The sequence below is a fragment of the Copidosoma floridanum genome, unplaced genomic scaffold (assembly GCF_036245765.1).
Source record: "Copidosoma floridanum isolate Cflo_tuat_1 unplaced genomic scaffold, Cflo_Japanese_pri ptg000020l, whole genome shotgun sequence".
NCBI lineage: Eukaryota > Metazoa > Arthropoda > Insecta > Hymenoptera > Encyrtidae > Copidosoma > Copidosoma floridanum.
This window is the reverse complement of record NW_028321897.1, coordinates 29282782-29308845: the sequence shown is the minus strand read 5'-3', so window position 1 is coordinate 29308845 and position 26064 is coordinate 29282782. Positions and strand designations below refer to the sequence as shown.

Sequence of the window (26064 nt, the reverse complement as noted above, 5' to 3'; positions counted from 1 at the left end):
CCAGGCCCGAAAACCTGTGGGGCAAGGAAAAAATCCTGGAATTACTCTGAAGGGAAATTTCACGTAAAAACCTGCCCCAAAATAGCCGGGGTTACATAGGAATTTTTAACGATGAATACAGTTTTTGAAAAAATCTGCATTCACCGGAAATCGAACCCACGACCCCTAAAACTGCGTTGAATCAGTAACAAGCACGCTTACCAGTAAGCTAACGCCGCTCTAAAAAATTTGTATATTTTTTTATACATAAATGAGGAGAGGTAATTACACACACACACACACGCGCGCGAGCGCGCGCATACACATACCTGTGTACCTGCGCGTAGACTAATAAAATTAGGTAATATTTAAAAAACTACTGTTGTCGCATGGTCAATTATACGTCGCCTTATCAAAATGTAAAAGAGAAAATGAAATTTATATTTAAATGAAATTTAATAATAATTTAGAGTAGGATTATTGGTTTGAAGAAAACTTAAGTGAACTAATCTGAAGTAAATGAAAAAATTTAGTTCTTATACATTTCCCATTGCAAAGGTATAAAATTGTACGTAATATCATTGCACAGTTTATTTAAATAAAAAATAAGTGTATGAAATCGATGCAATTATTATTTAAATATTATCTTATCAAATAATGAGCTAAATTTTTATAAATATTTTTAAGTCAATACATTTTTTTTTCTACGTTTACTGAAACAAAAACTATACTTTATTATTATACGGAAATATAAGTCTCACGTATACTGTAAAATTTTATTGAATATGTTTAATATTACCCCAGGTTAGGTTAACAAAACGATTTAGTCGAGCGCAAATCGAAAGTTTTTTCCACTAAAAGACCTGGGTCAAGTTACAAAGTTTCTAGGCATTAATTTCAACATCGATCATCAAAATAAAACTATTCAGCTTTATCAAACATAATTCATACAAGAATTTCTTATAAAATTCAACATTCAAGACTGTTATTCCTCGAACACACCTCTACCTAGTGGATTCGATATAAATCCACTGTTTACAACCGAACCAGACATCAGTGATCAGTCTGAGCACGATATAACGGACATACCGTACAGGACTGCAATCGGATGTTTACTTTATATCAGTCGCTGTACTCGACCTGATTTATCATATGCTGTGAGTCTCATGAGTCGCTTCAACAATAACTATGGTAACCAGCATTGGAAGACTATTAAAACATACACTCAGATATTTAAAGGGCACTTCAAATTTAAAACTAACATTCAGCGGTCGTACTTCATCACCTAGCCAAGTTTATGGATTTTGCGACCCCAGTTTGGCTCCGAATAAACATGACAGAAGATCAGTCACAGGATACATTTTTATCACACAATCTGGAGCCATCAGTTGAAGCACAAAAACACAAGCTACTATCTCACTGTCAAGTACTGAAGCAGAGTATTATTCATTAACAGCTGCTACTCAAGAAGCTTTACGGCTCCGTAGATTAGCTCAAGAACTCAGAATTAAAGAAGCAAAACCAACCATAATTTACAGCAACAACAAATCAGCAATTTGTTTGGCCGAAAACAAAAAATAAAGTCAGCATACAAAATACATACACACATACACAGCGTACAAAACACATCAGCGTAGAGACACTCGTCACCACTTTTTACAAGAAAAAATAACGAACAAGAAAATTCAAGTTCTCTTTATGCCATCCAAGGATATGTTAGCGGATGGACTAACCAAGAATGTAAGTGATCAAGTGATTAAGACTTTAAAGAAGAATATTGGATTACTGTAAGTAATATGCATTTTAATTAAACATAAGTATTTGATTTTAATTTATGGTAAAAATATTTAGATTTTTTTTGTAAGTTTGTTTAAGTTTTATAATTCATTTATTAAGGAGGTGTGTTGTTGTTCATATATGTGAGCAACAAATTAACTATATATTGTATGTATATGTCTGTGTACAATAGGTTGGCATAAACTAAGTGTAGCTGCAGTTTTCATGCATAAGCTATTGTACAGTTAGTAAGATTGCGCTCGTCAACGTGTACAGACTTCGCAACGATAGGTCCTTTAAGAGCTACTACGTATGTTGGCAAGAAAGACGTCTCAAGCCGCTTTCGCTTTGTTACGTACAGTAGTCCGCATAGCTGAAACCTATGTAAATGTACGTAATTTAATTTTTTTTTAAAGTGCGTGCGTGTGTGTGCGTGCGTGCGTGTGTGTATGTGTGTGTTTATTATTACAAAACTGATCAGTGTATCCATTAAAGAATACATAAGAGCTCTTTTAACAAGTTACTAGTTATTTAATTAACAGAACATTTATTTCTCCTTTCACCTGACCACTGCTGCAACATATCTGCTAATAAAATTTACGTCTTAGAAGCTACATTATATATATATATATATATATATATATATATATATATATGTGTGTGTGTGTGTGTGTGTGTTTACTTTCTTTATCGTTTATCTTTGACTATTTTTCGCGATAATACCGATTTATATCTACATACTTATCGTCAGGTCATGAGCCCTCAGATTGTCATGAGAGAGTTTAAGGCTGCAGTCACATGGAGCGCAATAGAGCGAGCAGGATAGGAATTTCTCCATAAGCGGCTGTGTCAAGCCTATTGCGCTGCAGGATAGCCCTATTGCGTGGCGCACTAGACTTAACACAGCCGCTTCTGGAGAAATTCCTATCCTGCTCGCTCTATTGCGCTCCATGTGACTGCAGCCTAAAGGTTTGGGCTCGCTCGCGTCTCCATCCTTTGAGCTTTCAGAACTCAACACTGCGTTTAAGGAGGCTCCATCACGGAATGTACACGAACTTTGACTGATATATTATTTAAGTTGAGATCGCGCTGAATCCAATGGTATCTTTATTTTTCTGGGTTGGCGATCAAAATCCTGAGATAATTCAATTCAAAGTCAGCACTTTTCGAGCTCGCTGAACACAGTCTTTTAGGGCCGAAGGCCTAAAGCAAACATTTGACTATCAATTAAACCACTAAAATGGAAAGTACAAGCAAAAAAAATATACTTACCGTAACCCTGACACTCTCATCTTTAAGGAACCGGGTGACTTTAAAGGCGTTGGCAATGAAAAAATTTATACAACAGCTAAAATACTATTTTGGTCTGCAACTACGTTCGATGAGTGAGTGACAAACACTGCTGGCCATATGGGTCTAGGGAGCGCGCACAATAAAAAAAATTTGAATTTGTTAAATAACATTAAAAGTTTTACAATGATTTTTCAATTTGTATTTGTTGGGTAATAACGCAGTTAATTATGGCAATCATTAATATTAAATTATTCGACAGCTGACTGTATCAATATGTAGTAAACTATATATAATAGCAGGTGGATTCAGTTGAAAATAAAACAAACAGCCTCCTTAACTGTATTAGTCTAATCATCGGTCTGCAGGAGCCTTTTTACATTGAACTGTATGAGTCCGGGTAGACATGCGAGCTCTCAGTCTAAAATTTCTCTTAGTGCATAGAAAAAAAAATTTATCAAATATTTATGTATCAGGTATGTTCGAGGACTTTGTTTGAGGCGGTTCTTTCAAGACTCCTGAGTCAAAGGTGCAACTATCAAGTTGATATTTCTTAATACTGCTTAAATTTTAAACGATTGTTTGTTAATATTGTTCGTTTAGTCAAATTAAGTACTCATTCGAAATATTAGATCATGATATCCGACATAAAATTTCGTAGGAACGATTATCTATTTGCGCTTAACCTTAAAATACCAGCTGTAGATGCTTGCTTATGCTTCCAACATAGGAAACGCAAATGTATGCCCGTGTTTCTTTTAATACCTTTTTATTAAGTCCATGAATATATGTATTTCGAGATAGCAGTATGTTCAGTATTGCGTAAGTTTTATTGTGTCAGTTTTTTACTTAATTATTTTCAATAAGTAAATAACTAGGCTACAAATTTCAGTAAAGGAATGCTAAGTTGCCATATGAACACATGTTTCGAATTTAATATTTATATGTATAATTTTCTTGTGTTCATAAATTTCATGAAAGAACCAACTTTAGAAGGCTGTGGTGGTGTGGGGTACTTAAAGGGTTATTTTTATTTATTTTTTTAAATTATATTTGTTATACACATATGTTAACGACATAGCAATAATACACGAAAAAATTACCAAGAAAATCCATCATTTAAATGGCGTACCATCTTACCAATGTACTGCTGCAACATGTGCACTTTCAGTACCTGAACAAAACAACTCTTAAATTAAATAGGTGCTTTCCTTGATGTTTTTCCAAAATTTAATGAGTCAACCCCATCTTTTTTCAAGTAATAGATTCTTTATAATTGAATGTACCTATATGGAGTACTTCGATTTTTGGATTCACAGCTTTTTATTGTGATATAGTATAGTCAATTAAATTTAAGGTTCCTTACAGTTACACATTACATAGTGTATACAAGTATACATACTAACAATAATTAAGTAACATTAAAAAGCATAACTCGACCTATAGCAGTTAAAAGAAAAAACGCCCTTGCCAAGCTATTTTGCAGTACGTTATTTGTAAGTAGTATAATAACTTTTTTACAGTTACTGCTAATTAAAAAAAGCGTATGACACATCAGAACTTGTCATTAACCTTCCGACAAAATTTGGGATTAATTATTTCAGTAGTTTCTTGATATAATGATAAGATACATCTACATTTTATTTTTGAATTTACTACTTTTTAGATTTGAAATATCTCTGTATTTTAATCTGAATGTGGTAACATTCGTAAACTGAAATAATAACTGCAAAGTAGATAAATCACAATCACATTTCTTAAAAGAATAAGAATGCTACTGTAAAATTATCAGATATAATTGACTTCATTTTACAACGCTGTACAAGTGTTTTTTTAAAACAAAATAATAAAATTATATTTTTGAGTACATCAATATAACAAAATAATAGAGAATTTATAACTAAAGAGTATTATTGTACTAAATGCTTATTATATTTGGTTGATGTAGAATTTAAAGCATACCGGAAGCAAATACTAATATCTAGTTTACGAACGCAACTCTTGAGCAATGTTAGCAATTGATTAAATATAAGATAATTTACCTTGCAATTTTTTAAGTACAGCCACTTCCATTTTCAAAACTTGTTTTGGTTGTCGAGCAGATTCTACTTTTAAGGCTACTTGTTCTTTTGTAACAAGATCTAATCCTTCATAGATTTCTCCAAATCCACCACCACCAATTTTTTTAATCTATTAGAAACGTATTGGATAAATATTTTTCTTTCAATTATTTGAGTTTTTGAAATTCATATGCCAAGCTAAACATAATTGAAATAATAAGTGTTTACTTAAAATGCATAAGAAAAAAAAAAAGTTCTTTAATTATTTAATGCATATTATAAGAGTATAATGCATAAAAACGTTTAAGCAGTAATAGAAATTTGCCATTAGCACATATATCATGCACTCAAATAGATGTTTGTAGTAGAGCTAAACAAAAATTTTTGAAACCCTATGACTATTTTTAGATAATCCAGAAGAGTTATTGGTTATACAGTTCAAGTTTATATCCTCTTCAACTATAAAAAGTAGTCAACAAGTCTCCTATATTAATTTATATTAACAGTGGCATCAGATAATTTTAATGAATCAATAGATTTCCTTAAAACTCATGGTTAGGTATGAAAAATATAATTAGGTTATTAGTTTAGAATTTGTTTATTCCAATTAAAAACATTCTAAATCATAATATAATTAATTGAAGCAAGGTTTTAATGAGTCACTAGTGAAAACAAAAAACATAATGATTAAGTAAGAACTTATCAAATAACACTACATGGTATAATATTTGACACACAAATAAACAGAAATACTTATATTTTAGTTTTATTCAACAATTTGAAATTAAACAATAACGTGATGAAAATTATGAGAAAAAATAAATAACTAAAAACTTACAACTTTCCATCGTTCCTTTACTACATGACCAGGCTGTAAAAGATCTTCACTCGTCATGGTAATATTATTTTAATAAGTGGTATCATCACCTTTATTCTTTAACAGTTATCATAATTTAAATATCTATGAACAACATATATCATCAAACTGCATTGGTGACAATTTATAGCTGCAAAGCCGGATTTCCGTCATCTGATTCACTGATTTTAATTAAGTGAACTAAATAAAATTTATTAAATTTAAAATAAACTGGTATATGACTAAATATGTAAAAGCAATATACAATACTGGAAGTAGAAGATGGCTAAAAGCATTAAGTTTCGTTAATTTGATACAATACAGCTTCAATGTAATTTTGGAGCGCCTTGCACATTCCACCAAGCATATCATAAACAGTACTGTTTTCCACAATTGAAAATACCTAAGATTAAAACTTTAAACATCAAGTCATAATTTCGTAGTACATAAGCAGCCATGATATTACGTCCTAGCAAGATCTGCAGGGGTGAGACTCGAGGGGTTGTTTTCTTCCCTCTCGCTCACACGTTCTTTCCTCCAAAGATATCCATTCAAAACGTATAGCAAGAACGCACTCATTTAAATTTCCTTAAATACTTATCTTTTTCTCTCTTTTCCAACTATCCAATTTCTATCGATGAATATTTTGTTTATAAGAATAAAATTTAGCTCATACTTAAAAACTCTACTTTTCATAAACAAAACTGTCCATATACCCTATCTCATTTCATCAATGTATTTTTCTTTCATTTAAAGCAGTTAGACCAATAGCTGAAAAGAAGCTCGAGGGTTGTCAAAAATTGAAACCAGCCGCAACTCCTGATGCAGTCAGGAATTCCCATAATTTGTAAAGATCCGAAAAATTTTCTTCATGTTAAATTTAAGTTATGAGTTATACGTGAGTATTCAAGCAGTACCCTGTCTTAATTCTATAAACCAGACGCAACAAAAATCAACAGATAGCGTAAATTATACAATTAAAGACTAGAATTGCCGTTTGCGGCAAATTAAAATTTTTCTTTCATCCAAACGTTGACCTTCACAAAAATGTGACCCCCTACACAAAAGCAAAACTGTAGCCACGACTTTGCAAGTTAATTTTTACAATAATTACATAATTAGCATGTAATGTAATCTCTACGAAGCATAGAGTTTTAATTTAGGAAAGTGTTGTGGCTGGTTTTAATTTTTAACTTCTTTTAGGGCTCAGCTCGTAGATAGGTAGTACTGGTAGTAGAAACAGTCTCAATGTCTCAATGTGTGAATCAGTTGGGTCACACACTCAGACACCTTATTTACTTACATCATGCCTTTGACCACAGACCCGCGTTCGATGTTATGTCTTCTTCTACTTGTGCTTCAGCGCCGTACATAAGAACGAGCAGTCTCTTTGTCTTATATGTCTATGGGATACATTCTCTATTCTCTGGTAAAGTGACTAAGTGACACTCCTTCCATTACTTAACCTACAGTGTCAGTGGTGTAAATAGAGAAAACGATAACTACAGAATGTTTATGAAGTAGCAATCATTTATTTTGTTAGCTTAATAAACTTTAATAATTTCTGAACAACTAATAAATTGTACAATGCAAAGCAATCGAATGTTACTATAATATGACTGTAACAGTAACATTTTTTAGCTGGTTTTAGGTAAGCAGTAAACAGTGTAAACATGTATACACACAGGCCCACACTCACACACATATATAGATAAATATAATGCTGTGAATGGTCCATAATTGTACAGTACAATACTAATGTTTATATTTAATATTTTTTATTGTAATTATTATGATTATTAATAATTATTTATTTAAAAATGCATTAAGTAGACCAAAAATTGTTCTAAGTTTTGCATGTCTGCTGTTTGTTTGAAAAGATAGACATGTCAGCTTTGGCCCGTGCTTCCCTAATCCATTCTTCGTAAATGCTAAATTTATAACTTTTAACATTAAAATATGATACTTACACGGTTTTGATTATCTGATCGCATAATTTGAGGCTTCTCAAAGGGTGGTAGCAAAGGCGAGGGATTTGATCCACATTTGGTTACTTGCAGTGAGCAAATAAGGAATTATCTTCTCTTTGCATAATAATTTAAAAAAGTCATGTTGTGTAGGCTAAAACCTTATGCTCTATAATCTTTCGTGCCCATAGGAGTCCCACCTGGAAAAACATAGCGGGATTCTACGTGGTATTCTTCTTTTGTACCTTCAGGACAACCAAGTGGCATTACGAATAGTTTTATGTATGGTATTACATAAGAGGTTTCAGGTTGGTGATGCCATATTTAATTTCATATTGAAAAATGCACGGGATTACAAATTGGAAAAATAAAAAAATTTTGTCATCTAGATATAATTGCATAATACCATAATACGTCATATGCTGTCTGGATGATATCTTTAAAACAAGGAGATTCAAGTAATATTTCAGGAAAAAAAAAAAATATAAAAATTTCATTTTTTTATCTAAAAGCAAAATTAATCGAATCCCCTTATTATGGAGTTATCATTCACACGGTAATTCATGTAGTGTTAACGGCAAATAACTTACTTGGGTATTTTGCAGTTGTTTCCAAAAGACAAATTTTTTTTTTCCAATTAGTAATTCCATGTATTATTCCATATGGAATTACATAAGAAATTACGAAACTAAATTCCACATGGAATCCCGTTATTTTTTTTCAGGTAGGGTATTTAATGAAAATATATTAGGAGCTGGGGTACAGGCACGGCAAAAAATTATCTGTCTCCAATTTCTTAAACGTTAAAAAACCTCATAACTGAAAGGGATCTAAAATGTTTTTCCGATGTAGTATTCACTATGCGCCTATGTCAGGTGGCGCCGTCGAGTGAGAGAAATTGTCCCTCGCTAAAATCGACGGGTCGGCGACAATTTCCATACAGACAAAAAGTTATTTTTTGTCGCGAGGTTGGCTACGGCTATGCCTAAGTCATGGATACACTAATACGTATAGTACCGAAACGAACTGCTGAAAGGTAGTGTAATGCACGTTAAGAACAAAAGCTGGCACCAGGGTACATCAGTAAGAGCCCTGGGAGACTCGCGTGCACTAACTAGCGTACGCTAGCCTGTAATGGACTGTGAGCGCTGGGAGATTCGCGTGCGCTAACTGGCGATTAAACTGAATAGTTTAAACTGCTTTTAAAATCAGTTTAACTAAAGAAGAAAAAATCATTATCGATGTCGTTTGACATGAATGGTAAATTTCATTCACTTAATTTACGATGCCAATTTAAATCGACGAATTTCAATGTTACTTTTTACGCTGAAGATCGTTTGAGAATAAAATCATCTAAATGTACGATGAAATTCCATTCCTTTTTAATCGACTAAATAATCTTCAGAGCCAGTAGAATTTATTGAAATCAGTTCAAGATGATAGATTTGGAATGTACTAAAATCCGTCACTACTAACGGTGAGTTTAGATGGAGTCTGGGAGTCTGCCAGACTGACATTGAAGCTCCTAAGAGTGAGAGAGAGTGGTTAAATGTGGTCACGTAATGAACCTCTCTCTCACTCTTAGGAGCTTCAAATAGCATAAGAAAATGGAACATACAAGGCATTAGTATAAACTCTTGTGAGAAAAAAATAATATTAAGCTATTAGAAAAACTGAAATGTATTTTAATTAGCTAATTTTATAGCGGATTATTAATAATTACAACATTTTTTTTGTTGAGTGTATACAATCTACGTAATTTTAAAATTATAATGGAAAACGAATCAAGGTCATTGACATCTACATTAATATATACAACATCTTGGAACTTATGGTTGTTTACATTTTCTACAGAAGTAGTTGTTATTTTTGATATTAATTTTTTTGCATTTTCTTTTTATTGTCTTCATACTTGGTAGCTCATTAATGTAGATTAGGGCGTTGCTTTTCGTATTGTCAACTACATGATCTAAGTTCGCTTCAAGTATACTCCAAAATTCCTTGAAGCTCTCATTATTTGTTTTTGTTTTTTCAACTTCTCTAGACTTTTAGGTGCCTTCTTCTACTGATGTTTTTTCAACGCGAGAAGTTACCAGTAACAAGTTTTATATTAGCTGTGGAGTTAATACTTTATTTAGTTATATTATTATTGCACAAATGGATGTTTTTTCGAGTATTATAAATATTATGGCATTCAATTGACAACTTCAATGTCTACAAACATGACGGAATCAATAAAAAATGATACATAATGCCACTAGAGTGCAAAGTACAAACTAGCGCCCGAAGCGCGAGGTTGTTGTTCGTTTGTGCTCGAGTTGCGTAAAAAATTTTTTTTACCGAGGGCGCCAAGTGTAATTTTACATCCCGAAAATCACTTTAATCACTCTACGCTCTAGGGCAGAAAAGTACTTTGGCCCCAAAGGGAATGTGATGATACATGGACGTGTTCATAGTATACTTTATACTGCTGTCAAATAATACTTACACAAGAAAGGATTAACATGTGGATTTTTAGGTAACGAATCGTTTATATCACGGTAAAAAGATTCAGTAATGTTATTGCTACGATCTTCATACATTTTACATACAGAAAAATATCGTACTCCACACTTCTTCAACCACTCTTTTTCAAAGTAAGATAGGAATTGAGTGAAATAATCACCATACTGACTTTCGCAAATCTTTCGTATGTCCTGAAACGTTTCGCCAATTTGATTTTCTGGTAGTAGTGCGAGAGCAATTACTTGTTTCAGCACAATAAATATTTCTGGTCTATTGATAGAGTTGCTTTTGGGAGAAATCAATTTTAAATCTCTTGCTTTCTGGATCAAAGCATACATGACATGACGTTATAAATAATTAGCAAAGTATCATTCTATATAAAAAAATATTTAAAATTTTGTATAACGAAAGCATCTTTAGCACATAAATCAACTAAGAGTTTTGAACAAACAATGGTAGTTTTTATACCTGATAGCACATGTCTTCAGAGCAAGCACCAGGCATTTCTTGTGCTTGCCTTGATTGGATGCAAATCAGATGCGAACTCTATTTTCCCTACGAAGGGCGCAGTAAAATCCAAAGTTTATAAACGCCCAAAGGAGAAAAAGTATTTTTAAACAGTTATATATTTTTAATATTTAAGGGGGAATGTCTAAATGAGAACGTAATGTTTAGAACGTGAATACTTTTGCTTTGATGTAGCTTAAACAATTATTTCGTACGTTACCGATTTTCTGATGGAAGCGTAAGCGACATCTTTTTGCCCATCTTGCTTTTGTCACATATTTTGAATACGCTACCTGTCGTTTTAGCAGCCGTGAAAGAACGTGTGCCTTTGGGATATACAGGGGCACTGTAATACAAAATTATCGTTTTGAAGTCAGCTTACCTGAAACTTTATTTATTTCCATTTTTGTGATGTGCACGCGTGTGTTACAGATTAAATGTTTAATAATTAAAACAATCACACACAGACACATACACACACACACAAACCAACAACTACACATTGTTGTTACGTAATGAAAAAATTGATTCTCTATTTACAATGCAGGTGGCAGTGGTAGTTAAATAAATATTATGTAATTAAATTAACATCAAACCAAAATACAAAAATGTTTGAATATTTTTTTTAATGATTTTTAACGTGAGCATAATATTTAAGATGATACTGTTGCTAGGTAAGTAGATATCTTGGCGTAGGATAAAGTGTTAAGTTTTACTACAACAATTGTTACTCGAATAGTAATTATTGATTAAAAAAAACTGCAGCTTATTCTCAATGTTTTTAGTTCTTAATAGTACATACCAAATAACAAAAAATTTATCCAAATAAAATTCCTGGTTGCAAGAAATAGATAAAAACCGATAAAAAAAAAATCCTATCTTGATGAGTATGTGTATTTGCACCCGTGATTTACTATACAGACTTATAAAATAGTTTAATCTATATGTTGGTATAGTAATAGACTTATATGTTATTTACTCATTCTGTCACAAGCTATCGGAAAAATATGATACAGTAAAATATCGCAAAAAATATGTTAAGAAATTTTCATAGAAATCTATACATTTCATGAATATATAGGTTTCAACAGAATTATAACGATAGGTTGTACTAAACGATCTTAGTTTATCGTATTTTATGAAAAATGAATATACAACTAATTTAGAGACATATTTTATAGTAATGTATGTTACTGTCATGATGCATGCTTTATATTTTTTATTTAATTAAGTTCTGAGTTTTGTATTAGTTATTTTTATATTTTAATATCATTGCATTACGATAAGCATTTACTAAAAATTTTTTATCATTTTCCATAAAGAAAACCTGAAAATGTAGGAAACGATCTAATTTTATCGTAGTTTATGAAAAATTCACGTACGGCTATTTGATGACATATTTTATAGTAATGTATATTACTGTCATGACACATGTTTTATATTTTTTTTTAAGTAAGTTCTGAGTTTTGTATCAGTTAATTTTATATTTTAATATCATTGCATTACGATAAGCATTTTCTAAGATTTTTTTATTATTTTCTATAAAGAAAACCTGAAAATGTAGGAAACGATCTAACTTTATCGTAGTTTATTAAAAATTAACGTACGACTATTTGATGACACATTTTATAGTGTTGTATATTACTGTCATCATACACGCTTTACATTTTTTTTTGAAGTAACTTCCGAGTTTAGTATTAACTACTTTATATTTTAATATTCGTTTATTGTGATCAGCATACACTTACATATTATTACTTCTTATGGAGAAAGCCTAAGATGTGAAAAAAAAATTTTAGAAGGATTTCCTGACGTATTTATTACCAGTTACTACAATTACTTTGTTTAACCTTTCATTGAACTTACTTCATCGGTCTATCTCATAATTGATTTTTCTCTTTCTTTCAATTGCTAAGTACGTTACGCTAAGAAGACCAGATAGTGGGCTATTACTGACAGCGTATAATATATTGCGTGGTCAATGATAGCCTATATACTTTCGGTTTGTGGTGCATATACACTTTTTCTGTACATTTTCACCGAAAGTTAGACACCTACATCAATAAAAATAACATTACTATGGTGCCGTTAATCATGATATACCATTACTCGACTACGTACTATATATGCGGCAGCCACGGTCGTGTGATAGTCGTTCATTTAAACACGAGTGTATCAATGTAAAAGATTTTCACGGGATTTTGTACGATATTATGTAGAAATCGATAAAAAAATTATGAGTGTGACTCAAAATATCGCTAGTTGTTAAAATATTGATGCTTCATAGCAAATATATACAAAAAACATGCGCTGCCTAACGCGTACCAAAATAAAGATAATTAATGGCCTACAACGTTTAAAAAGGTACAGTGTAACTTTTACAGTACATGCTTTTTGCCAAGTACGTCACTATAATATTCAGCCTAACAACCAACCAATAAAAAGATGAAGACCTTACGGAACAGTGTATTGAAGCACACAACATTTATATACTTTCAAATGAAAAAAAGTTTGGTACGGATAAGTAAGTATGGTGAATAATTGCTGTGGTACCCATATATGTATGTATTTATGTATGTATGTATATTAATATTATCGTGCTACACGCGCGACTCCTACGTAGTAGCATTGGTCTGTATACTGAGCACGTGGAAAAGGGTGGAAGAGATGAGGGATTGAGAGGCCTCACCTTGTTGGATGGGAGTACGGGGGGGACTAATCACCTAAACCTAGATAAACCATTCCATATTCACCCAGGAACAATATTTCGTGGGTCAGGGAAATCCAGAAACACCACGAAATATCTGCTTATTGAGATAAAATATTTGACATCATGATACGAACAACGAACACACTTACTAAGGCAAGAATCGCGGGAGGAGATTGCTGGGTATAAATACTCTTATACAGTTATAGGATAGTTCGTCTTTCCGTCTTTTGATGTCAAATCACTATCGCGATCAGACCCCTGCAATTGACTCGATGTTTGCAGTCTCACCGTGTCCCAATCGTCTCTGTATTTAACGACGCGGATGGCAGGACCAAGCTTTAGCAGGGTGTCTATTAAGGTATGGAAAAGCGAAAGCGACGCATTTTCCCTCGCGCTTTCGATTTGAGTGAAAAATTTGACAGCATCGTTTTGTCCGTCTTAACCTTTTAGATCCTCCGAGATCGCAAGTAAGCCTTCAATTCGAACGCTATTTTTGTTTATTACTTTGAATATTGATTTTGTTAAATCATAGTTAAGATTGAGATAAAACACTAGTTAATATTGTAAAAATTATCTGGAACAAGACACTATTTTTTTTTTTTTTTTTTTAATTTTAAATTCAGTCATTATCTTAAAGTACAATAAGTATCTTAAGTACATCATTAGTTATTACAGTATGTAAAAGTTAATAAAATTTTCAGTAAATAATGTTTGTCTAAAAAAAGAACTAAACACCAAGTTTGACGATATAAAAAATATCATAAAAATTATTGTAAAAAAATTTGCTGGTTACTGAATTCCACTGATGTAGTATTACGTCAAATAATTTGTGGTGTTATTTTATTCGTTTGCATAGTGAGACGCATACACCACAAATAAAATAATTAATTTGACAAATATCAAAGAAACACGTGAAAACTTATTAGACTGTATGCGAATTTCACCATTAAAAAAAATGGCTATTATTTTATACGGCGGTTACGATAAAAAACTATAAATTATACATAACCACGTGTACACACACCATAAAATATAATGTGTAACATTCGAACGCTCAATTCAACTTGTTGCATGTATAACTACCCAACGTCACATAATCATTGTGCTACTATAATAATGTTGGGAAATATATGATTGTTACTATAATACTTACAGAATTATCGTGTGTGCGCCAAGAATCGAAGAAAAAATGTACATCAGTATCCTTCTCGTAAATAATAACGTATTCCAGAAAACAGCACACGTATATGCGCTACTCTAAAATGGTTTTTGAATATTTCCGTAGACAATAAACCTCGCAACAAACGTCTTTACAATTTAATATTAGTGATCATTATTAGATCAACAGCAAAACAACGTGAAATTCGAGCTAAAGTGCGTTTGCAATCACTGCACAAATTACATACACGTACGGTTCTTTGTCACTGGCTAACACTTGTCTCCACAATTTAATTGCATCGGGCAGTTTGACTCGATAGTGAGATATATACCGTACCGCATGCACACTCTGGCTATACTGTCTCTAACGCAATATTCTGGCATGTAAGTAAGTATATCACATTTAACGTGACTATACTTATGCATATAGCGCCACCAGACGAGAGCAGGGGCGTTCCCCTCTCTCAAAGCGTCTCCCTCCATCTCTCTCGTATTTCGGTTTCGTTCGTGCTACGCTGCTGGATGTGCAAGTATATAATATATAAATTCAATTATAGACCAACCGAGAAACTTCTGAATTAAAATGTTGTAATTGAAGAGGGCGTTTTTTATATATTATGTAATTTGACTCGTTGATGAAGATAAGAATGGTTAAAAATTTTTTTTAAATGGGGTCAATTTTAAAATCACGTTTAAAAATGTAATTTGCTCATATCTTTTGAACGGTTAGAGCTATGATAAAAATAAAAATACCAGCGTGTAGAGCTGACAATTTTTCAACGTTTTGGTATATTTAAATTGTTTCGAAAACTTCTTAATTGCAAGAAAAATATTGCTAAGACGCTTTCCCACTTCTATATAGGAGTAAGTGAGATGGAGAGCGCAGTTTCAGTACTGCAGAGCACGTACATAGGTATATGTATTGGACGATGGAAGCGGCGCGGCGGAGGAAAAGAGAAAGCCATATGCAGAGAATAGAAATGTATATACTTATATATAGGTGTATACATGTCTACTCACTTCCTCTCTCGGCGCACGGACGGCCAAAAGCCCGTTTTTCGGTTTCAAGGCAGCAGCTCGAAATTTTTCTAAGTCCCAATAGATCACCAATATTAAAAAAAAATTATTTACCGGGGATATCAATGTTTTTTACTTTTTTGATGATTTTCTATCAAATGGGCATATCGTCAGGACAACTTTTTTTTCACAAACTGATACTTTTTAATTATTAAACGAATTTTGTATTCAGAGCAAACGGCAAGACATTTTTCTTAGTCTCAAAAGATGACTTATACTAAAAAAAAATTTTTTTCCCTGGGATATCAAAGTATTTTACGTTTCCGATGATTTTCAATCGATGGGACGTATCGTCTTAGTCCATGGCCAGTATAAAATTTTAATTGAGCAAAATAAGGTTTTTTTCTAGTAATTCCAGGATCCCTGAACGTAATATACGAAAATTTTAATATTTTGGTTTTCCCTTTGTAATTTAACTATGTGATGTTAAAGGATTATATTCACGTATTAATCTCATAAAAAACGATACAACTCATTTTCAATTTCTATGGGCAGAAATATGTGTATCTGCACCAGGATTTATCTATAAATTATTATAAAATCTATAATCAATAAAAAAAAATTTGAAAATTGTGGTTATATATTTATGGGTGTGAAAACCTATACAACTTTTATAGGTGTACTTGTATATAATCCTATACGTAAATATTTGGCATAGAAACCTATAAACGTTTAATTAAATAACTCGTAAAAAATCGTATAAAAGTACACGTATCAATATTTTTATACCAAACTATACAAATTTTATCGTAATAAAGTATATACAGAAATATTTTGGGATAAACCTATAAGCTCTTATAAAAGTTTTATACTAAAATTATTATGAACAGCTGCTGCCATTAACAGAATTTTTCTTTATAGTAAATAAGTCATAGCTTCCTATAAAACTTCATTGTTTCATAAAAACCGATAGAAAATCCTATAAGAACGCCGATAAGAACATTCGAAATTTTATAGTAACTTATCGGTACCACTCAACCGGGTTGGAGCATACCACAACAAAATTTTAATTACAAAAAATTGTGGAACTAAGTTTAAGATACCGGAAATTTCTTAATATTGTATTTTTTATTTGTGTATATATATATATATATATTTTCACATCAAAATTAACTAATTTACTAATATTAATAGCGTAGATCAGCAAAGACGTCGCCGCCACTCCCCCTCCAGAAAATTGTTATCATCCGTGAAAGAATTTCCCACGCAGCGTACGTAAAGGTATTTGTGGGGGTTTTTTCAGCACTCGCGTTTACTAGGGTATCGTTTAGACACTCTATAGCAATAAATAATAATTAATTCCTTCATATTCGTATTTGTACTTTGTAACACCTTATTCAAGTTAGCCATTTTCGTTAAGTACACTATGAATTTACATAGGGTGATACATGAAAAATTACAGAGATATGTAGATTTTTATAAAAACGTTAACACATTATTATTGTAAGACTTTCAGTGAATGTTTCAAATTTCTAATTAAAAATCTGGTAAGTTTGAAGCAAGGGGGAGGGAAAAAAAAATTTTCTACGTTATGTGATATTAATCTTGAAGGTACTCACATGAGCGTAGTGAAAAAAGCAGCATTTCACTACGACGTCTGACCAAACTTGTGTGATTGCTTGACGAATCGTAACTTAAAAGTCGCACGTACACAGTTTTAGTGCAAAAGCAGGAAATTCTTGTTTGACGAACGAAAATAGTTTCGTGTAACAGTGTGTGCTCTTGTTCGACAATAAGCTAAATATTACAGGTATATAGCCTAAAAGTGTAGCAAACTCTATGTTGTACATTTTTATGAATATTTTGTATGCAATTTAATTTAAAAAATATTTAGTCATAAGAATAACAATAATAATAATAATAATAGTTATTATAACCTTTTTGAGATGCCCATTTGTCACTTTCACCATAATTGTTACAAATTGATGTGCTCCAGAGATATTGGAGACCGTTTTAAATGTTCCATCACTGAACATAAAGCTAGCATGGGGAATCAAGCTTTCACAGAAGACATGATCAAATATACAGATATTTGTTGCTTGTACAACCTTTTTTTTATCGTTGTCTCAAATTAATCAACATGCGTAGTAAGCTGAAATTCTTTATTTGGACCATAACGTAATTGATTCGTTGATGTTTCATTACTCAACAGGGATCCAAATTTAAAAATAGAGTATATTTTCGAGGCTATGTTGGTGTCGTTAGGATTTTCCAAATGAATACACCTCTGGATTGTGTGCCGTGATTCAGCAAAATAAATTTTTACAGTGGATTACATATCTCTAATAAAATGATATTATTGCCGATTATTTATGACGTGGCATATTTGTCGCTCGAGAGATACGAGAGACGAATGCGTTTTAACATTATACTCGATGGCCAGAAAAAAAAGCTTAGCTCAGGTTTGGACGAAAAAAAATTAGCCAACGAGGTCAGACGAGTACTAGCTTTGCTCATATTCGGACGCAGACTGCTCACCACGCTAATACGAAAACAATCTTAGCTCACCATGTTTGGATCAAAAAAAGCTTTGCCCACCGCATTTCGACGAAAACTAATTTACTCGACGCAGTAAGACGATGACTACTTATATAGCTTTGCTCTGAACAGTTAGTCGAAAAAAAAGCTTAGCTCATGAGATCGAACAAAGAGTAGCTTAGGTCAATGATAGGATTGATAATGAGGTATTACTATTAAAATTATCACTATTATTATAATACTGTTATTATTATTATTATTATTATTATTATTATTGTTATTATTATTATTATTATATTCTGTACGTGACCAATATAATTTTTTTTATGAAATAATTGTATACGAACAGTAAGTCAGCTTTCACGATTCCATTGATCAATTAAGACATAATAAAACTTTTCTTATTTTCTAACTATAATATTTAACAACAAAACATCCATTTATGAGGAAGCATTACATTAATAAACTGAAATAAGTTAATAAATCATTGCATCCAATAATTTTATAAAGGTGTAAAAAGTTAATTTGAAAAAGGTTTCCTTTAATTTAAATAAACACACGATTAATTTTTGAAATTCCAGTGGCCTAAGCAAAATACAGAACAACAGAACTGTATAATTAATTTGTGTAAATTAACGATTTTTCAATTTGTTTAATTTCAGTGTAGCATAAAATTTCAGTGTACTAATGGCATACAAGACAGGCGTGATTAGAAATTTAAATTACTGAAATCGCAGTCCAACACCTTTTGCATCCCATGTAAATCATGTTTTCAAACTTTTTAAATCTTGCACACGTTTAATTTTAAATATTTTCCCTTTAATTTCATTAAAATGCTCAATTTATGCTTGAAATTCAAATGACCTAAGCAAAATATGAGACTACAAATCGTATTAATAGTACTTAATGAAAGATTTCTCAAATCGTTTCACTTCCCATTTTTTAACTTCTCTTTTAACGTAGTGTTAGAACAACATCTTAGTTTATCAATGGCTTATACAACAGACGTGATTACTTAAGTTAAAGTATAATGCCTATTGCATGCTACATCAGTCATGTTTCTAAATAATTTAATCTTGCTCAGAAACTATTGCTAAAATTTTCGCCACGATTTCAGGACAACACGTCTCTTATATATGACCATTAAGTGATATGAAAAACATATGAACAATAAAATTATTTTGAATTTATATACCTTGACAATGTTTCAAATCATTCAATGCCTCAAATCGGAGGATGATGTAGCGAATGATATTAATATTATATTTCAGCGTATCAATGGCTCACATAACAGTTTACTCGACACACGTGATTTCAGGTTTAAGTGTTATTAAAATTACTATCTAAAACCTATTGCATCTCATACAGTATACAACATAATTCAACAACTTTTTTAGGACAAAATAAACAATTTACGAGATTTATTTTAAAAAATTGTTACATAATTTTGGACTAATTTTTAGACCTGGCAACATGCAGTTTTGTTTTTAGGAGGTAATTTTGCATAAAATCATGCGAAAAAACTTAATCCAAATATTTTTTCCAACGAATTCCACATTCCGACTTGGACTAATTCGTAAAATACTAAAGAAAATAAGACGATTTGTCTCGGGCCCTGTCATTATATATTCTGTGCTATCAAAAACTAACATCATTCGTAAGGAACTGATCGTGACGTAGCTCGACCCATCATACAAATTTTAATTACTGATTAAAGTCCAATCGACTAACAATTTACCATGGTTATTGAAAGTTTCTACAGTAATTAAATTTTTACATGTAAATCACGATCAAAGTCTTTTTTATCACAGCAGTAAATATTTTTAAAATATATAAATTGCACGATCACAAATTAATTATAATATCATTAAATAATAAATAACTTTTCTAAAGGTCCGTAACATTCGACAGTCAGGTGAAAGAATGTCCTATGTTACATATGTATTTGAAAAACATTATTTCTTAAAACAATGTGAAAAAACGTTCACCTCAAATATGCATTTGAAGCATGTCCTCTCAAAATAGTGTTACAGAATAATCAATCTTGCAATAATATCAAAAAACCATCATAATGAGATATTACGTTTTATTTAAAAAAAAATAATTAGAAGAAATCTAACCTCAAAATATAATAAATTAAAAGACCTGTTGAAAGATTTTTTTTATTTAACTTAAAATTTTTCTTTTTTAACTTTATAATTAGTTACGATTTTTAACATTTGCTATACGTACAAATTCAAGTTATAGTTTTCTTATAAACTTTAAAACAAGCACATTCATTTTTTTAAATAGTATATTTACATCAAAATCTACTATGTCCGTACTAATCAACTATATTGAACAAGCAACAACAGTTGTTTAACAATAAATTTAAAAAATTTATTTATTTAACAGTATATTTATAAAAATTCAATTTTTCACTGTTTGTAACCAATAAAATAAGGCTACATGCATGTATTTAAATTATATGTAACCAATAATGTTGTTTGTTTAATTTTACAAATATTACAGTGTATTTAACACAATTTTCAAATAAAAGTTTAAGTACTCTGAGATTTGTGGATGTAATGTAATAATTCTTTATTTCCGTTACCATCGTATTAGATCTGAAACTGTATTTCTAGTCTTTATGTTCATTAAATTATTTCTTACCTCAATAGGCATCGATGATGAGTAGCTTAAATTTTTATTACTTTTTAATGAAAATTTATTCTTCAGCAAGTAAGCGCCAAAGATGAGTAGTATTTTATTGTAATATTTTATAGTAATATAACATAGTTAAATTAATTTTTCGGCGAGCAAGTAGTGGCGATAAGTAGCTTAGCTATGGTTAAGGTTTGTATGATAAATAAATATATTCTGGGGCAACTAAGCATAAGAGAAGAGTAACACACTATTTTAAACTTTTGCATGATAATGAAATGGCGTCCTAGGTGAGAAAACGTTGGTGATAAGTAGCCCAAATTTTTTTTTACTTTAGTATAATAATTAAATTAATTAAGTAATTCGAACTTCAACTTTTCACACAACGATTTGAGCATTATTATTTATTTTAGCATGTCTCTCTCTCTCTCTCTCTCTCTCTCTCTCTCTCTCTCTCTGTTGTTGGTGAGTTACTGTGCAGTCGTGTACTTTTCTTGCTCTTGAGTTATTAACATTTAGTGACGGTAATACTACTCGTTGTGCACTTTTTTTGCTGCAGGAGAGTGGGGTTCCTGCTGGCTCAGGCGTAAGAGTGTTAGCAGCGGGCTTGACGTATTATTCGAGCCAGGGAATTCCATTTCCTCCTGCTGTCCTGGATGGTTGGCTAACTTCCATCGTAGCGGCCATCTTGTTAAACTTCAACAGCTTCTTCCTGAAACGCCTCCTCGCTGCGCATGATGGCATGAGCGCATGAGCACAAAATCTTCTGCTACAGCTGTACTTGCTTTCGGCCACGACACACTCCTATTTACGCAGCCTACAGTATCCGTCTGCTGGAGTGTTTACAAACCGCCAACTGTGGGTTCCACGGGAGAAAACACATGCTTGCTTTGCTGTTACTGCTTTACACTAATTTCTTGTTGGCTTTCTTTATTTATTTGCTTACATATTAATACACTGTACACACTGGCTGTGCAGCTGCCCACCTGGTAACACATCTAGATATTAATGTCCAAGTTTAACGCCTCCTTGAATACATTCGAATCCTTCTTTGTCCAAGCCTCACAAACTACTCCTCCACCATCATCCAACAAAAGGCAGATCTCCCCCTCGACTTCTGACTCGCCCTCACAGACGCAGCCCAGTAAAAAGGATCGGTTTTCCCCAGGTCGCGATTCTTCTTCTCTTGACAAAATGGTAGGCACTTCAAAAAGTGACGTAGCTCCCGCTTGGTTTTCAGCATATGAGGCCAGAGTCCTGGCTAGGGAAGAAGCTTTTAGGGCTGAGCTCTTAAAGAATTTGACTGGACATGATGATAGGATTGCAGCTTTAGAAACCACTGTTCATAGGCTCAACATCGCTTCGAGTGATTCGCATGAGGTCTTACTGTTGGGCATACCCACTCAAGTCGAGCTAACAGACCTTGAGGCTGCCGATAAAGTTTTTACAGCCATGGGTCTCGTAAACTACAGTAGATTTGTTCTTCGTACACGCCCATGGACCACATCTGATCGTACCGGGTCCTCTCGGCCTGCGGCTGCTGTCGCATCAAAAGGCATGGTTGTTGAGCTGAGTTCAGCTTCAGCTCGTGATGTGGCCGTGCAGCATTCAATGAAGTTGAAAGACCTTTCTGCTCAGAGTATCTTCGGTGTGGGTGGGCTCACCAAATTGTACTGCCGTGCTCTCTGGCCTAAGGAAATTCATCAACTGCTTTCACGTGCAAGAGCTGAGCAACACGCCTTCAAACTGCGGCCACCATATGTTAAGAACTACACAGTTTATCTTAGACCAACTCAGGGGGCTGCGCTGGTACCTGTCCGCTCTCTTCAAGAGCTGGCAGCTTTGAACCGGGACACTGCGCCTCTATAGGAAATCTCACCCCATTTGGCGTGCTATCGGGCTTGCCCCTCCTCCTCTATTGCCCCCCCTGTCTCCGCTGGCACTTCCAACCTTGTTATTCTTCATTCCAACGTCGAACGCCTCAAAACTCACTTTCATCTGATAGAAGCCCTCGCAATAGATGAAGATGTTGATGTGCTTGCGGTGACTGAGACATTCCTTCTACCTACCGATGCTGACTCCATTATCGCAATACAAGGCTATAACTTTATCAGGTTGGACCGCATCAAAGAGGGTGGTGGTGGGGGTGGGATCGGTGCTTATATTAAAAAACAATACATGTTTACATTGGTTGCACAGTCCGATCCTCTCTTTGATAATACTCCGGAATTCATTTTGCTCTCGCTTCAGATACAGAGTTACTCAATACTTCTTGCTGTGGTCTACCGGAGACCCGCGGCCTCCTTTCCGCTGCTTTTTTTTGACACCCTCGCTGAGCATGCCCCTTCTTTTGACCAAGTGATCATAACCGGGGACTTCAATATTGATTTCTGTACTGTTACCGACGCGTCCAAATTCTTTCGTGACAGATTATCCGAGCTTGCATTGTGCCTGGTACCTTCGGAGCCTACTCATCATGTACTATGGAGAGACCCACCGTCCCACACATGGCTTGACGTATTCGTGGTTGCTGATTCTTCGCACATAGTCTCCTATTACAAGTCAGTTTCGCCATTTATTACGGGACACGACTGGATAAAATTGGTGCTTAAGGTTGGCGGTAGGCGGGCTACAAAGACCATTAGAATTAGGGACCTGGGGCGTATCAATCCAACCGTGCTGTGTAGTGCTCTTGAACGTTCGCTTAGCGTCCTTTGTCCCGTGGATGGCAGGGCTTGTCAGGCAAACGATATTGACACTTTTGCGTCGCGACTCTCCTCGCAAATACTCTGTGCCTTCGATAAGATCTCACCGCTCACTGAGTTACATCTCTCCACTAAAAGGAAACCTTGGATGACGAGTGAAATAAGACGCTTGTTCCGTGATCGTGACCGGGCTTATAGAAGGGCCCGCCGGATGAGACGCCCTGAGGATGTGGCGGAATTTAGGAGGTTGCGGGCACGTGCTTCCAATGCAATCTGCACAGCCAAGAATAGGCACATTGCGCTGGTGATTGATCGTGCACCGGACGCGAGAGCAAAGTGGCGTGCATTTAGAGGACTTGGTCTTTCATCTTAGCAGTTGCCGTCCCCGCTCGACCTGTTCAACCCCGATGAGCTCAATGATGCCTACGCTGCCCGCACCAGAGCGATCATCACCCCCGCGTCTGATAGGCCCATCACACCGGTACCTTTTCTTCCGCTGCCCCAACCTCCAGGGAGTAGATTCTCATTTAGTCACACGACGGCTTTTGAGGTGCGTACTGCACTGTTGCGCTCTTTTTCTTCTGCTCTTGATCTCTATGGTTTGTCGCCCAGGATGGTTAAACTTGCTGCTCCCGTGATTTCTGTTACCCTTGCTAGGTTCTTCAATGCATGTATCGATGCTTGCCATTTTCCGTTGCCTTGAAGACGTGCTCTACTTTCTCCGTTGGCCAAGATTAGAGCTCCTCTTTTGCCAGCGGACACCAGACCGATTGCCCTTCTTCCAGCGCTGTCAAAGGTTTTCGAATGGATCCTCCACCAGCAGATTATCCGGCACTTGCACAGACATGGTCTTTTGGACCCACGACAAGCTGGGCTTAGAAGCGGACACAGTACACAGACTGCTTTGCTTAGGGTCACGGACGATATAAGGATAGCCATTGATCAACGTAAAGTGACCCTGTTAGTCCTGTTTGACTTCTCGAGGGCCTTCGAACTTGTGCCTCATGACAAATTGCTGCAAAAACTTCACAGATTGGGCTTTCATGATCTTGCAATTGCGCTTATTAGGTCCTATCTGTCAGGCCGGGTTCAGGCGGTCGGTGCCGAGGGTCATGCTTTATCTGAATTTAGACCGGTTGAGGCTGGTGTTCCGCAAGGGAGTGTGTTGGGACCTCTGTTGTTTGCGCTTTTTATTAATGATCTGCCACGTGTGCTCAAACACTGTTCCCACATGATTTACGCGGACGACATCCAAATCTATCTACACTGTTTTCCGGCTGACCTGGAAGGGGGTGTTGCACTGTCGTCGGAGGATGGGTCTGCGGTTGTCAACTGTTGTTGGTGGTCTCCCTAGAAGAGCGCACGTTACCCCGCATAGGCTCAAACTTCAATGGCTATCGGTGGCTAGAAGGCGACAACTTTTTATGGGCCTACTTGCGTTCAAAACCATCAAACATCAATGCCCTGACTACCTGTTCTCGCTTTTTTCGCTAACTGAGTATCGTCCGTTAGCCCGAGTGCCTACCCGTCGAGCTTTGCCCCCCTTGCAAATACCGAACCAGCGCACACAGGCACTCAGAGATTCATTTCATGTACAGGCATCATACCTGCTGAATTCGCTTGCGCCCTTTTCCTTTGATTTGTCGCTCACTGCTTTCAGGACTTTGCTTTTTGATAGGCTGTTGGAGTTCGATATACACGACTGGGAGGTCCGAGTCGTGGAGGAGGGTCTGCCTACTGTTTAATAGTTATCATTTTTTTCTCTTCCCTCACCATATACCCTTTCCCGTGGCAAACTCGATATGATTATGATAATATTTACCCACCTCTCAAACCTGACTTAGCCTTAGCACCGCTGTTACCGTGTGGGTACCTGTAAGCTGCTTATACAATATCTTGTGAACTTAGTATTACTTTATTTCTTGTTTATTTTTACAGTTTAGTCTATATTACCCGCTTTTTTGACCTTACCTTTGTTTGATTTGCTGAACTTGTATTTATATATTTGTTAATTTTCACCTATAGTGACTGCATCATATGTTAAGAGAGCGATTTTTTACTGCATCATGCTTTTCGTTAACATTTGTACAATCCTGATAGGCCAGATGGGGTTTTACCCTAAGGTCATAAATAAAAACCTTTAACCTTCAACCTTCACTCTCTCTCTCTCTCTCTCTCTCTCTCTCTAAGGCTACTATGGACCTTTGGTCCTTAGCCTAATAAATCCACTCTACTCTACTCTACTCTACTCTCTCTCTTTATCTCTCTCTCTCTCTCTTTCTCTCTCTCTCTCTCTGTATGTGTGTGTGCGCGCGCGCGTGTGAGTGTGTGTGTCAAAATGTGGGAAATTCCA

At 34.3% G+C, this 26064-nt stretch overlaps 3 protein-coding genes across 9 annotated transcripts in view; 2 read left to right on the top strand and 1 right to left on the bottom strand.

Moving 5' to 3' along the window:
- The window catches only part of Asator (tau-tubulin kinase asator), a 552963-nt gene extending 537855 nt beyond the window's left edge, over positions 1 to 15108 (bottom strand). For 2 of the 6 annotated variants that reach the window (XR_016293144.1, XM_089594084.1), the window contains exons 1-2: positions 5944 to 6773; positions 5088 to 5235 (exon numbers count right to left, since the gene is read on the bottom strand). Coding sequence is in view for 1 of the 6 variants with exons in the window: in XM_089594084.1 (XP_089450210.1) it covers positions 5088 to 5235; positions 5944 to 6000 (205 nt within the window). In the remaining 5 variants the exon portion in view is untranslated. Of the gene's footprint in view, positions 1 to 5087; positions 5236 to 5943; positions 6774 to 7931; positions 8183 to 8518; positions 8630 to 14803 lie in introns of those variants that run through there. The other 4 variants (XR_016293145.1, XR_016293146.1, XR_016293148.1 and 1 more) reach the window with 4 other exon arrangements.
- ste14 (isoprenylcysteine carboxylmethyltransferase ste14) overlaps positions 3457 to 26064 on the top strand; it is a 240951-nt gene continuing 218343 nt past the window's right edge. Inside the window, exon 1 of one of the 2 annotated variants that reach the window (XM_089594085.1) lies at positions 3457 to 3574. The gene's annotated coding sequence lies outside the window, so the exon portion shown is untranslated. Of the gene's footprint in view, positions 3575 to 7418; positions 7613 to 26064 lie in introns of those variants that run through there. The other variant, XM_014357229.2, reaches the window with a different exon arrangement.
- On the top strand, positions 23033 to 25065 carry LOC149374427 (uncharacterized). The gene is made up of 4 exons (XM_089593711.1): positions 23033 to 23049; positions 23121 to 24015; positions 24085 to 24368; positions 24417 to 25065. The coding sequence occupies exons 1-4, from the start codon at positions 23033 to 23035 to the stop codon at positions 25063 to 25065; spliced, it is 1845 nt and encodes a 614-aa protein (XP_089449837.1).